This window comes from Heterodontus francisci, chromosome 13, assembly GCF_036365525.1.
Source record: "Heterodontus francisci isolate sHetFra1 chromosome 13, sHetFra1.hap1, whole genome shotgun sequence".
NCBI classification, from domain to species: Eukaryota; Metazoa; Chordata; class Chondrichthyes; order Heterodontiformes; family Heterodontidae; genus Heterodontus; species Heterodontus francisci.
Genome location: NC_090383.1, coordinates 103657888 through 103674265, shown reverse-complemented (window position 1 = coordinate 103674265; position 16378 = coordinate 103657888). Strand labels below are relative to the sequence as shown.

General features: G+C 42.8%; 1 protein-coding gene across 4 annotated transcripts in view; it reads right to left on the bottom strand.

The window, feature by feature from the left end:
* Positions 1-16378, bottom strand: part of mtr (5-methyltetrahydrofolate-homocysteine methyltransferase) — an 81310-nt gene that overhangs the window by 39139 nt on the left and 25793 nt on the right. For 2 of the 4 annotated variants that reach the window (XM_068045299.1, XM_068045300.1), the window contains 10 exons: positions 15468-15568; positions 14980-15041; positions 13017-13084; positions 10573-10652; positions 9153-9265; positions 7075-7215; positions 6730-6915; positions 5521-5700; positions 591-707; positions 174-314 (listed from right to left, as the gene is read on the bottom strand). In XM_068045299.1, coding sequence (XP_067901400.1) covers positions 174-314; positions 591-707; positions 5521-5700; positions 6730-6915; positions 7075-7215; positions 9153-9265; positions 10573-10652; positions 13017-13084; positions 14980-15041; positions 15468-15568 — 1189 coding nt within the window. The other 2 variants (XM_068045301.1, XM_068045302.1) reach the window with 2 other exon arrangements.

The following is a 16378-nucleotide window of genomic DNA, read 5'->3' as shown; positions in this document are numbered from 1 at the left end:
GCTGTTATTATAAAGTATACAGCACCAAAATGCACATCATAGATTAGCGATTCTTGAAAGATAAAGAACTATCATGGCAGTCAGTATCATTCAATGGTTTATTTTCCACAAACCAGCAGTTTTGATATATATCATCTCATCAAATAAGTAATATTTGTGTTCCCTGTCCTTACCTGCGCATATTGCAATAATTTCTCGGTAGCCGCAGGATCTTTGTTCCAGATCAAATTCTCACACAGCTCCAGAAGTTCTTTGTCTATGTCATCATAAACAGGCAGATTTCCTGCGTTCACGATTCCCATATCCATCCCTACCTAAAGAGAGGAGATTTATTACAAATGTTACAGCAGATGTGGAGTGAGAAATTGCTATAATGGAATACAAGTCAACAAGTACACAGAACTACAACAGGTACTATTCTACACAATACATTAATCTCAGATTTTTTAACGGTCACTGCAGTTCTGATAATAAAATGGCAAACTCCAACCAATAATTGTATTTAAAGCAAGTAATATCAGCAATAACTATCTATACTGATGGAATTGATGTACTTGAAAGGATATCATCTGAAAATATTAATTTTCTACCTTAATAGCATGGTAGAGGAACACGCCATGCATGGCTCCACGGATTACCTCCATTCCTCGAAATGAGAAGGACAAATTAGAAAGACCTCCACTTATTCTAGCACCAGGTAACTTTCCCTATAACAAAAAAGGACAAAACGTCAATGTAAAAAAAAACAAACAACAGAGTCTGTGAAGAGAAATGATGAGATCATTTATAATGAAAGGAAGACACACTGTCAGCATATTATGGGCTGAATTTAGTAAGGCAGTTTAGAGCGGGAATGGAGGCATGGGGGACCAGAGAATTGCATTGGACGCGTCTGCCTGGAAATCTGATGTGACATCGGTTCCAGATTTAGCCAGCAGCAGGAAAGCACCAAGACGGCATCACTGCCCTGATACAAAGGGAGTGCAATTTAAATTGTAGAGCAGATAGTTGTAATGCATTTGCATGCAACTGGTCGCGATTCAATGGGCAGCTTGGAATTAAGTGGACAACAGACTGCCCTCATGTGCCTTCGGATCCCTGGCTGTTGAAAGGTGGTGGCACCATTACAGCCTTGGTTCAAACATGGACAAAGAGCTGAACTCAAGAGGTGAGGTAAGAGTGACTGCCCTTGACATCAAGGCAGCATTTGACTGAGTATGGCATCAAGGAGCCCCAGCAAAACTGAAATCAATGGGAATCGGAGGGAGGGGGGGTGGGGGGAAACACTCCATTGGTTGGAGTCATACCTAGCACAAAGGAAAATGGTTGTGGTTGTTGGAGGTGAATCATCTCAGCTCCAGGACATCAGTGCAGAAGTTCCTCGGGGTAGTGTCCTTGGCCCAACCATCTTCAGCTGCTTCATCAATGGCCTTCCTTCAAACCTAAGGTCAGATGTGGGGATGTTCACCGATGATTGCACAATGTTCAGCACCATTCACGACTCCTCAGATACTGAAGCAGTCTGTGTAGAAATGCAGCAAGACCTGGACAATATCCAGGCTTGGGCTGATAAGTGGCAAGTAACATGCGTGCCACACAAGTGCCAACGCCTATCTCAAACAAGAGAGAATCTAACCATCTCCCCTTGACATTCAATGGCATTATCATTACTGAATCTCACACCATCAACACCCTGGGGTTACCAATGACCAGAAACTGAACTGGAGTAGTCATATAAATACCATGGCTACAAAAGCAGGTCAGAGGCTAGGAATCCTGCGGCAAGTAACTCGCCTCCTGACTCCCCAAAGCCTGTCCACCATCTACAAGGCACGTCAGGAATGCGATAGTATACTCTCCACTTGCCTGGATGGGTGCAGCGCCAACAACACTCAAAAAGCTCGACGTCATCCAGGACAAAGTAGCTCGCTTGACTGGCACCCCATTCACAAACATTCACTCCCTCCATCACCAACGCACAGTGGCAGCAGTGTGTACCATCTACAAGATGCACTGCAGCAATGCACCAAGGCTCCTTAGACAGCACCTTCCAAACCCGTGACCTCTACCAACTAGAAGGACAAGGGCAGCAGATGCATGGGAACACCACCACCTGCAAGTTCCCCTCCAAGCCAGACACCATCCTGACTTGGAACTATATCGTTGTTCCTTCACTGTCACTGGGTCAAAATCATGGAACTCCCTTCCTAACAGCACTGTGGGTGTACCTACCCCACAAGGACTGCAACAGCTCACCACGACCTTCTCTAGGGCAATTAGGGATGGGCAATAAATGCTGGCCTAGCCAGCGATGCCCACATCCCATAAATGAATAAAAAAAGGCGAAACCGCACTGCTGCAACGGGAAAGCAGTCATGGGGAGTAGTGGATAGGGAAAGAGAGGGGAGCGGAGGCTATTGTTGGCATGCAGTGTCGTGCACTCTGCATGGGTCGGCTTGGTCTCAGGTGAGAGGGTCCAGTGGGCATAGTATGGTGTCACTCTGCATGTGTGGGCATTATATTGTGTAAAATAGTTTGTTGGGCTATATCACAGGTGCGTGCAGTTAGTGCCTTGGAAACTGCCCCTCTCGTGCAATAAGTTGGGCCTCATGCCTTAGTTATGTAAAGTGGCCGCCCACCGCGTAATCGCGATTGGCGCACTACAGGCATCACAGGCGGTAATAGCACCCATTTCCAGTCCACCACAGGGACCTGCGAGAGGAACACTAACTTAACCCTTATTTGATTCAGAATGAATGACACTGGACTGTTGCTGTTTGAGGAAAGTTAAAAGTATAGATCAAGGAAGGCAAGATGATATGATGGAATGGATAGTGTAACGTCTGGGATAAATGCAAGTTGCTTGCTCACAGATTGGAAATTATGGCATGCACAGGTCACTGGTCTCCACAAGGGACAAAAAGGCAAAGCGAAAACAATGGAATTAAGGCTAAAATGGGATAATTAGACTAATCAAATTGGTTACTGGGTACATCTCACAGACTAAACACATACACAAAGTCCATGAGCAAAACCAACGTTGTGACAAGACATTGAAATAGTTAAGTATTGGCAACAACATTGGGAAACTCACTTGATTTCAACCAAGTGTGAAAGGTGAAGGGTTGAATTTTATCAGTCCCACACGCCGTGGGTTACAGCGGGGGGGGGGGTCTGAAAAATTCTGCCGGGAGAGGCCCGCCTCCACCCCTGATGTCAAGAAGGGCCCACTGCATATTACCATATGTAAAACGCGACTTACCTCTCCAGATTGTACATCCCGCTGTCTCTTGTTCCACACTTAGGCATTTTACATTGAACTGGCAGCCGTTATCTGCCGACCCGTTCACGAACATAAAAGCAGACGGGACATCAGAAGCAGGAGTACTCGACAGTGAAGGCAAGTCCAGATATACGGGGGCCTGAACTCTGCATACTTGAAGGGGGAAGGAAGGGGGGAATTACAGGGGTCTCAGCTCTGCATTCTTAAAGGGAGGTGGGAGGGGGTCTGGGATTACTGGAGGGAAAGCTCTGCAGGCATGAAGGGAGGTACTGTGTACCCTCCCTCCGTAAACAGCGTAAGCTCTGCGTTTGAGTGTGTGAAGGAGCAATGGCACTCTCGTCACCTTGTGTGTGGGGAGGGTGCCAGAAAGGGTAGGAGTGTTAAGGTTATATGGATGGTGGAGGCAATCGATGCAGTTGGTAGGATCTTTATGTGGTCATCCTGTGCCACTCTGAGTGTTGGCCAAGATGGGCAATGCAGTTGATCCATGAAAGCATCTGATGTACCCGTCAACACCAATCCCTGCCCTGTTAGGAACCTTCAAATAAATGAAGGATACAACTTTATTTATCACATGAAAATGGGTATGGCTCATCCTAGATTGTGTAATCCGCTTCTCCTGAGGATCCATATGCACCGGAGGCAAAATCAACAGGCAGATGCGGTCCACGTAGAGGCCCCCGGTCGTGAGCAGCAGCCCCCAAGGGAAGCTCAGCATTACGGTCGCAGAGCATCTACATGCAGAGCATCGGATGCCAGAGCACCAGTGTCAGAGACGACTGCGCATGTAGAGAGGGTGGTGACACGTCTCTGTGCGCTGCTCAACGATGACCTGCAGCCCAAGGGCTTTGGTGGACATCCTATCCCTGCGGTCCTCATAATGGCAGCAGCTCTTAAGCGTGACGCCTATGCAGCATTTCAGGGGCCCACCGGAAACCTTTATGGGGCTACACAGTCGGCAGTGAACTGCTGCATCAAGGAGGTCACCGACGCCCTGCACCGTATGGCCACTGAGTATGTCCGCTTCAGGACGGACTCACAGCCAGGCCCAAAGGGCCATCGGTTTCGGCACCATTGCCGGATAACCAAAGGTTTTAGGGGTCATAGACTGCACCCATGTGGCCATCAGGCCTCCCACCAGACTACCACCTGCAGACGTTACCATTAAAGGAATCTTCTCAATCTAGGTGCAGCTTGTATGCCATCACCAGACATGCTTCATGCAAATTTGTGCCCACTTCTTGGGCAGCTGCCACAACACCCGGGCCCTGTGCCAATCCCAGCTGCTACTGCTGTTCATTGAACTGGCTGAGATGGGGGGTGGTTTCTTGGAGACAAGGGCTATCCCTTTCAGACATGGATCCTGATACCAGTGAGAGACCCCACCACTGCTGCAGAGGATACAATGCAGAGGATACACTGAGCTACAAGAGCCACCATTGAGCAGGCAATTGGTATGCTGAAAACGCGCTTCCAATGCCTGGATGGATAGGGTGATGCCCTGTACTATGGGCTGAAAAGGCCAGTTCCTTTCTTTGCTGCTCGCTGTGCCCTGCACAACTATGCACCCAATAGGAGGTAGGTCTGGCATGAGACACGTCAACAGGATTCCTCCTCAGATTATGAGGACGCTGAGGAACTACAGCAGGAAAGGCGCTTGGGAGGGCAGATGGCACCCAGGCTTTGCATGCATGGCTAGCAGTGAGCTAGGGATGTACAGCAGTGGCTTATCAGACAAAGACTCTCTGCTCCATAGGAAACGACATCAGCTCTGCAAGCCACACATCACCCTCGTTCACCTGTTGTGCGCCATCCACTTCTGCAGCATCCCTGTGTAAACCATTAGAGACAGCAGCTGACTGAGCCAATGTCCATGTTACTGCATCTGTAGAGACGCTCATGAGTAACGGTGGCATGGCAATGATGTCATTGCATACGTTGGCTCTCCTGATGGCACACATTATTCACACAGTGAAAAGGACACACATGTTGCTGAAGAACATTTAGTGAAAGATGTATTTATATTGCTGTGACATCCGTGCATTCCCATTTGTGTCAGTGTGTTCTCTTTAAACGCTTGCGAGTGCTGTTTCACATACTGATTTTCCTAGAAATCAAATTTCCATCCTCTTCTGCTGTAAAGACAGAGGTAAGTAACCATTCAGCAGCTCCATTTCCTTACGGACTGATTTCAGCTCTTCACTACAGTTTTTAAGCGCTTTGATATATGCACTTACCTTTATAATTGAAGTGGCTTTAATAAAGTTCTCAGCATACAGACTATGCTCCTCCATTCCAGTTCCAATTGTCAGTATATTTGGATCAAATATTATATCATTAGGGTTAAATTTCACTTTGTTCACAAGCAGGTCATAGGCTCTGGTACATATTTCCACTTTAGCTTCAGTCTCAGTTGCCTAAACAAGACAACACAAATCTCAGTACTATGATTTCACTTTGTTTAATCTGTAAATACTCCATTAAGATATATTAACTTGCAATAATTCATCCGTCACACTGTAATTTCCAAACTTGATCTCACTGTAGCCTCCAAGTTATGACTTTGGAAATTGCAACTCTTTTTATTTAAAAAAAACGTGGCAGCTTCATCGTCAAGATGCCAATTTGCATTCACATCTGACATACTTAGTGTTCAAAATTACCAATAGCTGCCTCACATATACAATCACCTCACTGCAATGTGATGGGCCACTTTACATGAAAAGATTTAGCAAAAGTATATAGAATCCCAAAGAGTGACACTTGGATTTCTGGCGATAATGATATGTGCTCAGTTACAGTTAGCCAGACGCTCAATAATGACTGACATTGTAAAGTAAAAAGATCCACAGCACTAAATTTTCCAAGACCCTGCGCCAACTTTGCACGCAGGCGATGACTGAAAATTGGGGGCAGTAAACACTTGATCTTCTGAGAAACTGCTCACTGTATGCAAACTCCCTGCCCTGACCATCTCAACCTCTGGTGGCACACTGTTTCCAATAAATTTAACCTTGGTATCTAAAACTGAGCAACCAATCACTGCCACAGTTTGCTGCAGTAAAGAGTTTTGCCACTAGATGTCATCAGCTTATCAAGTATAACTTCATATCCTCACAACTGAGTTTTTTCCACTGACATTGGGAGACAGAACATAACTTCCTCACAAATCGTTTTGACTCCTTGAATCCTGCATTGATCTCCTGACAATGAGAAATAGGATTATGAACAGACTCCTTTTGGAACTATAAAATAGGATTGATAAATTGATTGTGCCATGAAGTGGTTCATTAACTTTCTGCCCTCTTATACAGTAGAAAATAAAAGGAAAACTGAGTGATAATAACAATTCGATGTAAATTAACATTGCATTAGATGTAAGGATTGTTGGAAAATGCAGCAAGAAAATTATAGCCATCTGTTGCTGTTTAATCCAACTTTCTTACCTGCCCTTTCTCATCAAATGCCATTATTACAACAGCAGCGCCAAAGCGTTTAATGATGCGTGCCTTTTCCAGAAAGTCTTCCTCACCTTCCTTCAAGCTGATGCTATTCACAACGCACTTGCCCTGGCAACATCTCAATCCTGCTTCAATCACAGTGAAATTGGAAGAATCTATGCACAATGGAACCTTCAACAGAAAAATATACAAGTACTGTTTAATTTAACACTATGGTCTATTAACATTTATTAACACGATTCTGGTGAACCACGTGTCTTCCTTTCACCGTGCTCCTGCTATAAAAGATTTCTACAGTGTACATTGCCTTTAGGCAATTAATGTACTAACCTTGGCAATATCTGGTTCTGTTGCTACAAGGTTACAAAATCTGGTCATAGCACGCTTGCCATCTAACATTCCATCATCCATGTTGATGTCCAGGATTTGGGCTCCCATTTTTACTTGGGACTTTGCTATGTCCAAGGCTTCCTACAATTAGGATCAAATGACAGTGAAACAACTATTAATTAATTTTTAATATCATACAGAAAATAACATCAATGCACAGTCAACCTTCAATCAACTATGATGTTTTTTTTTTAGAATTAGAATATTACAGCGCAGTACAGGCCCTTCGGCCCTCGATGTTGCGCCGATCATCTGACCTACACTATTCCATTTACATCCATATGTCTATCCAATGACCACTTAAATGCCCTTAAAGTTGGCGAGTCTACTACTGTTGCAGGCAGGGCGTTCCACGCCCCTACTACTCTCTGCGTAAAGAAACTACCTCTGACATCTGTCCTATATCTTTCACCCCTCAACTTAAAGCTATGTCCCCTCGTGTTTGCCATCCTCATCCGAGGAAAAAGACTCTCACTATCCACCCTATCTAACCCTCTGATTATCTTGTATGTCTCTATTAAGTCACCTCTCCTCCTCCTTCTCTCTAACGAAAACAACCCCAAGTCCCTCAGCCTTTCCTCGTAAGACCTTCCTTCCATACCAGGCAACATCCTAGTAAATCTCCTCTGCACCCTTTCCAAAGCTTCGACATCCTTCCTATAATGCGGTGACCAGAACTGCACGCAATACTCCAGGTGCGGCCTCACCAGAGTTTTGTACAGCTGCATCATGACCCCGTGGCTCTGAAACTCGATCCCCCTACTAATAAAGGCTAACACACCATATGCCTTCTTAACAGCCCTATTAACCTGGGTAGCAACTTTCAGGGATTTATGTACCTGGATACCAAGATCTCTCTGCTCATCTACACTACCAAGAATCTTCCCATTAGCCCAGTACTCTGCATTGCTGTTACTCCTTCCAAAGTGAATCACCTCACACTTCTCCGCATTAAACTCCATTTGCCATCTCTCAGCCCAGCTCTGCAGCCTATCTATGTCCCTCTGTACCCTACAACACCCTTCGACACTATCCACAACTCCACCGACCTTCGTGTCATCCGCAAATTTACTAACCCACCCTTCTACACCCTCATCCAGGTCGTTTATAAAAATGACAAACAGCAGTGGCCCCAAAACAGAACCTTGCGGTACACCACTAGTAACTAAACTCCAGGATGAACATTTGCCATCAACCACCACCCTCTGTCTTCTTTCAGCTAGCCAATTTCTGATCCAAAGCTCTAAATCACCTTCAACCCCATACTTGCGTATTTTCTGCAATAGCCTACCGTGGGGAACCTTATCAAACGCCTTACTGAAATCCATATACACCACATCCACGGCTTTACCCTCATCCACCTGTTTGGTCACCTTCTCGAAAAACTCAATAAGGTTTGTGAGGCACGACCTACCTTTCACAAAACCGTGCTGACTATCGCAAATGAACTTATTCTTTTCAAGATGATTATAAATCCTGTCTCTTATAACCTGGTGATATAGTTCTGTGAAAAGTGGCAAGTTTTCTAAGTCCCACACATTTTACTACATGTTTTAAAAATATTATTTTCCTCTTAATCAGGATGATGATTCAGACATTACGGTCATAGAAACTGTAAACTTCAGGTGCAGTCACATTGCCATATTTGCTCGATGTAATATAATTTTAGTAGCACAATGTTATGGAAGCAGCAGCCTAATTCTAATATCGGTTTCAGTATGTGAGCATCAAAAGCCAAGTTGTACAAGATGTGCTCCAGGAGGTTGTCCACTGGACCACCAGAAGTAAATAGATGTAATAAGCTCTCCCTCCTACACTATCTGGGGTGTACAGATATAACATTAATCCATATATCAACCCAAAGTGGGATTTACACTTACTTCCTCTTAGCATAAAGATGTTGATGTCCAACCACTTGACTTTTCTCAGATTTTAAGGCACTATGGATTTATAGAAACTGAATAAGTGTTTAAAAAAACTCAACACTAACAGTAATGAGAGATAAAAATGCACTTTACCTCATAATTACCTGCCATAATAAGTTTAGCAAAATTTCTAGATCCAGCCACATTACAACGTTCTCCAATGTTGACAAAGTTAGTGTACGGTCCAACTCTAAAAGGTTCAAGACCTAAGAAAAGAAACAAAAAGGCCATCATAAAATAACTTAAAAGGCTACTTGAACATAACCAGAGTCATTGCACAGAATAAAAGGAGGCGGAAAAATGAAAGTAATAACTGCTATGGCTGCTTGGTATGCAGTATAACATGAATCAAATGCACCTCAGAATTGAGTGCCTTTGCTTCATAACTGCTAAAGGTGCAACCAAAATTTGTGTTAGATTGGCACAGTTGTAGCATTCTTTCCTTCAGGTATGGAGATTGTGTGTTCAAGCCTCAAGCTACGGGTGAAATTTTTAGTTGACTGCATGCTGGGAGCAAGGGCTGCAGGGGGTGGTGCCATCCGGTCATGCAGAATACATGGAAGTCCAGGTTTTCCTGCAAGCTGTGGAATCAGGGTAGAAACTTCTGCTTATAAAATATTTTCTGGGTCCCGACCCCACATGGGTCTGCAGTGTGCCCTCCAGTCTGCCATCCAATTAAAGATTCATTTCAGTTATGGGTGCGCCCTTTCATCCCCACTGCCCCGCCACTGTAGCATGGAGCCTCTGGCTCCTGTAACGCCTCCGGCCTGCTGCTGAGAGGCCATCTCCATGGAATTGCCAGGCTCCGCACTCAGCGAGGGTCCGATGGAGTGCTCACCATCCCCCCACCACCGCCCCCCCATTCGGCATGTAACTGGCTAAGTGACGAACCGCTGCTGTTCACCCACCTCTGGCAAGATCAGCCAGAGGCTGGAATGCATTGGGGTGCCGACCTGACACCCTAATCTACACTTCTGCTCCCTCTCCTGCCTTCAAACCCTCCTCACAGGATTGGAAAGTGTGCAGCTTTTGGCCCCAACAGATTCCCTGCCCAGAAGTCAGCCTGATTGATGGGCTTGGCTGCCAGTCAGGCAGGAGCATTCCAGAGGAGGCTGATAAAATATTTTCAGGAGTCGGGACCATTTCTGCCCTGATCCTAGGGGTGGTCCAATTCCCGACCCTGGAGGGGAGTGTTTCCAAGGGGGTGGGGGAGAAGAGTTCAAGGTGCCGTGAGAGAGACTTCTGCTTCTCCAGGAGTGCTCTGAAGGCACTCATTCTCTTCCTGAGGCTGTTGTTGCCTCACTGTAGCTGCGGGGTTTCCTCGAGGTCAAATCTATAGCTTTCAGCCTCATGAAATGACCCTTGAGTTCCGAAGAAGGGTCACTGACCCGAAACGTTAACTCTGCTTCTCTTTCCACAGATGCTGCCAGACCTGCTGAGTGGTTCCAGCATTTCTTGTTTTTATTTCAGATTTCCAGCATCCGCAGTATTTTGCTTCCATTTATCTATTTACCTGACAGTAATAGGAAGTCTCCAAAAACAGAAGGAGGAGGAATTCTAGGTCTACATTTTTGGACTGCTTCTGCTATTGCCCTAAAAATACAACAAGATGCAGAACATTTATTAAATAATCAGAATATTTCACAATTACATAGAATTTACAGCAGAGAAACAGGAGAAACAGGTCATTTAGCCTTCCAGATCAATGCTGGTGTTTATACTTTGCACAAGCCTTCCCACACCCTTCTTCATCTAACCCTATCAAGACATCCTTCTATCCCTTTCTTCGTCATGTGCTTATCTAGCTTCCCTTTAAATGCATCAATGCTATTCGCCTCAACTACTCCTTGTGGTAACAAGTTCCATATTCCAACCACTCTCTGGGTTAAAGAAGTTTCTCCTGAATTCCCCGTTGGGATTTATTTGCAACAATCTTATGTTGATGGCCTGTAGTTCTGGTCTCCCCTGGAAGTGGAAACATTTTCTTTACATCTACCCGATCACATCCTTTCATAATCTTAAAGGCCTCTTACAGGTCACACGTCCATCTTCTTTCTTCTAGAGGAAAGAGCCCCAAGATGGTTCAATCTTCCTTGGTTTCATCCTAGTAAATCTTCATTGCATCTTCTCCAAGTGCCTCTATATCCTTTTCATAATAGAAATCAGAATTGTTCACAGTACTCAAAGTCTGGTCTAACCAGGGTTCCATACAACCTTAACATAACTTCTCTGCTTTTCGATTCTATCCTTCCAAAAATGAACTTCAGTGCTTTGTTTGCTATTTTTATGTCCTTATTACACTGCATCACTACTTTACTTTGGAGGTAGATAGATTCTTGTTAGGTAAGGGAATCAAAGGTCATCCGGCGTAGATGCAAGTGTGGAATTCAAGACACAAACAGATCAGCCGTGATCTTATTGAATGGCGGAACAGGCTAGAGGGGCCGAATGGCCTACTTCTGTTCCTAATTGGTATGTTCGTATGATTTGTGTATTTGTATCCCCAAATCCCTCTGATCCTCTATCCCTTTCTTATCCCTCCTCTTATGTGGCCTCTTTATTCTTTCTATCAAAATCTGCCACTTCCAACTTATCTATATTGAAGTTCATTTGCCAATTACATACTCATTCTGCAAATTTATTAATGCCTTCCTGTATTTTTTGCAGTCCTCTTCCGCATTAACTAGTCGCCCAATTTGGTGCTGTCTGCAAAAATTTTGGAATTGCACTTCTTATTCCTGTGTGTTTAATAGTGAACACCAATGGTCCCAGTACCAATCCTTGTGGAACACTACTTCCCACTTCTTTCCAGTATAACTACCTTTAACTCTTACCCGCAGTTCTCTGTTTTGTAGCCAGCTTAATATCCATTCTGTTACTTTCCCCTTGACTCCATACGTTCTGACCTTAGTCATTATTCTACTATGGAGTACTTTATTGAAGACCTTTTGAAAACCCAAATATATTACATCTACTGCATTACCCTTGTCTAACCTCTCTGTTACTTCTTCAGAGAATTTAATAAGGTTAGTCAAGCATGACCTTCCCTTTTGAAACCTGTACTGACTGTTCTTTACTATACTTTCAGTATCTAGATGTTTTTCTATTCAGTAAGGATTCTATTATCTTTCTAACCACCAACATTGTTATTTGGTCCTCTGAATTTGTTCAATCTCCCTTTTTAAATATAGGAATCACATTAGCTGTCTGCCAGTCTTCTTGCACTATACCCTTTCCTAATGAATTTTTATATACATGTAATAGTGCCTCTGCTATCTCTTTCCTAACTTCTTTTAATATCCAAATATACAATCCATCCTCTCTCAAGTTTGATTAGTTTATCAATTATCTCCCCCATTTCTATCTTAAATGGCTTTATATCTTTTTGATATCCTCTTCTAATTTGATGCCCAAATACAAATGCAAGTAATTATTAAATATTTCTGCCAATGACATACTTAAAACAAATATATGGATGTAGTAAGCACAAAATGAAGTTACTCAAACTGAGTGGAAGACAGGGAGATAACAATCTGTATTTTTTCTTGCATTGCACACACTTAAACTCTCCCTGTAAACAGCATGCCCCAACTGAGAGGAAGGCTTATATCCAGGTGAAAATGTTTATAAAGAGCAACCTAGGTGACATTTTAACCTGTCCTGTGAGAAAGCACCTGTTATGTCTCTGCTCAGCAAATCCAGGCAAGGAATGAACTGTGTGGAAAATCAGTGATACTGATGTTTGCTTAATCAACCTGCAGCAGAGTTAGTCGGACTACTTACATCCTGCACAACTACAGAGCTTGAGATCTCTCCACAATTCTTTGTTTTCTTCCCCACAAGTAGCTTCATAAAAGTCGATTAAGAAAGAAGTTTCCACTCAAGAGTAATTTGTATTGCACCAATGCAGTTCTGATCAAAAAAATTGTACTTTAAGCCATCTGCAGCATAAATTACCGGATGTGAGCTGGAGTCGTTCCACAGCAACCTCCAACAATGTTCACTAGTCCATCCAGGGCAAATTCCTGCAAAACGAGACCCATCATAACAAACAAATCAGACCTACAATTAAAGCTCCAACTGCTTTCGCTAAAATTACTACTGAACATTAAAAAACCCACATAACTACAAATAGGCTGCTGCTGCCTGTGCTTGCATGCCTGGTTATTCAAAACACTTGGGAGTTGTTCACAGAACCTATTTTGTACGGTGGGCTGCCCAAGGTTCACAGCTGACTAATTTAAACAGCTCTGCTGCAATTCAGAGCTATTTATAATTGCAAAATGCCTGCATGGAGAAGATTTCCCATCCAAATACCATCAGATACACTGATGCTGAACTGGAAGTCACACTGGATAAAGATAAACAATGTCTCTTCCTTTTAACACCAAAAGGCAACCTCCACAAAAGAGGCCAGGACAACAAACCTGCTAACAGGGTGAAAGCTGTCACCAACAGCCAGAGGACCTGGGTCCAAATGCAGAAGATGGTAGCCCTTGATAAACGACTACCAAAACAGCATTGCTACAAAACAGCTTCCTATACCTAGTAGCAATCACAAATAAACATTGCATAAAGTGTTCCCCATACCCAGTTAGTCGTTTTCTGATATCTAAAATATTTATATGACTATACAGCTCTTTGAATGCATGAGTATACTGCAGCAGGGCACAGATAAAAGCTGCAACTTACAACTGTTACAGCTGTCACACACAAATCTTAAATGGGCTTCACACAGCAAACCATTCTAACACAAGTTAACTGCATGATGCATGTTGTTTATCTGATACACAGGATCCTGCTGTATGATAGGCACTCATTTATCACTGTATGTGCTCTTTTCATTCAGGACCGAATAACTTGAGTGGAATTAAACCAACACAAATTATAGAAAGGGCAACCAACATAAAGCCCATAACTCCCTTGAAAGAGGACACATTGGATATTAATGCCTGAGAGCATATCAGGCATAGGGAAAGGTGAAGCCACAGGACTCCTCCTGACCACAAAACCATCACACACAGGTGCATTTCAATGCAAGGTGTTCAACCGTGTGTCTTAAGCCTGCATAGTAACATGTATGTTTTTGTTGGCCTGGAAGAACTGCCTGCCAGCATCTTCAGTGGTAGAGTAAGCAAACACCTAATATTCTCATCAATTTCACAAACACTAACTATAAACAGCCCTAAGGATGTAGATAGTGAGGTTGAGGGGGTAGCACTGGGCAAATCACAGTACACAGGTGAGAAAGAGCTGGACAGCTACCTTGACCCCTTTCTCAGGTGAAGTACCTAAGAAGTTGGGCCTCGTAGAGCCTGCACATAAGGAGATATTATTTTAGGTGATTCTACTCAAACAGCAGTCACTTGATTCTGTTCAAAAAAAACCTGCAAGGTCTTGCTAGGAATATAATTGAGCGAGTTAAGGAACTTGGGATTTTCAGAGTCCCATAAGCACAACCCGTCAGCTCCAATTGCAACTAAGAGTTCCATTATCATAATAAATTTATATTTACAGGTATTAAAGCTACAATAATTGCACTGGTTACAACCACACAGACCAGAGACAGTTGAATTCTTAGTTTGTACCGAGTTAGCTAATCACCACATTACAATTCGGCTAGAAGAGGAGGAGGAAAATTGACGAGAAATAAAATGAACCAAGATTTCCACTTTTCATCAGCATCTATTGCTAGAAAGGAGATGTAGTGAAATCAGAATTACTTTCAGCTATGGTGCAGCATGATAATCAAATATCCTGCTGACTATTTAGGCTCATACATGAAGAACAGCCACTTCGCCTGCCATGGTCCATCTCACTGTACTCCTGCATGAGAAAAGAGACTAAAATTGAGAAGGGAGGACTTGAAACACACAAGTGAATGTAACAGACTGCTAGTTAGAGGTTTGATGAACAGTACCTTCAGGTGTTTTGCAGTGACTTCAGGAGTTTCATCATAGTTTCCAAATGTGTTGGGAAGGCCTAAAGTTAACAACATATAATGACTCTTAACATAAATCCTGAGCTAGGAAACTAAATCCATTAGTTGGTTAGCTGAAGAAGAAATATCATTGCCACGTGCTTTTTATTTAAGTTCTATTTTTCTACTAGTCTTCATAGGCACGATGCAGCATTTGTTAATGCCAGGAGGCTTGGAATCTTAACAAGCAAAGATTCAGGTTCACAGGGGGTTTTCTCAAATGAATATCTATAGGACCTAACTGAATAATGTAACAATTATATGAAACTAGTGCAGAATTCACAATGTAAGTACCCATCAATGATGGTAAACATGTTTCAGGCTAATCCTGTGTATGTATGCCATGAAATCATTTATAGTTTACAAAATGTTATCCTGTTTCTTTGATATAGATTTCTCATACAATATATAAAACATAAGGTACTGACCTGCATTAGGGTAACATAAAACATAGGCAGTTGTGCATGTTCCAATTGCTTCTATGAATGGCCTCATTTCCACAGCTCCCAAAGCACAATTTAATCCAATGCTAAAGGAAAATATATCATATTATTATGAGAAATTGTTCATTGTTTCATCAGGAACTGTAAAAAAAAAGAGCAATCTCCTCATTGTCTGTACCAGGCATACCCAGTTAGATGTGGAATTCACTTTCTAGTTTTGTTTTGTCTTTGCCATAAGCCACAAGGAGGAAAATTATTTTTAAAAATTCAATTTTGCAGACCAGACAGCTCTCAACAAAAGCCTAGAGCTCGCTGGAAATCTTGACGGCACAGATAACAATAATGGAATTCAAATTGTCGTTTGGTAGTGCAGAACTTGAGTATAGCTGAAAACAGAGACATTTTGTCGAAGCTTTTCATCTTGCACTCATCAGGACAATTTGCAAGAATACCAATGTAAGGGAAAGTAACAAATTAATACTGTATGAGAAGAGAGTGCTGATTGGTTGGCAACTGGCTTCGACAAAATGTATGTTTTCAGCAATAATGGAATTTATGCAATTCTTCTCTGTTGTGTTAAGTTCAGCTGAGACTTTATAAACACCAGAATGTAATGAACATCAAAATTAATCAAAAGCTTGAGCCTTTACAGGAAGGATAGGATTCTAGTAGTATTTGCATCTCATGTAACAGCCAAGAATTTTGATTATAAATTCTAGTGGTGTCTGCAGAATTTGTCTGGATTCTTGAGTAACTGCAAACATTTTCAAAGAATGAGCTTTTTGTGCTGTGAAACTCTGATTTATCAAAAACTTGCATTAAACCATTTCATGTCTTTTGAAGCTAATTACAAACGGAATAATTTCATGGGGAGCACTACAACTGGCAGGTTACAA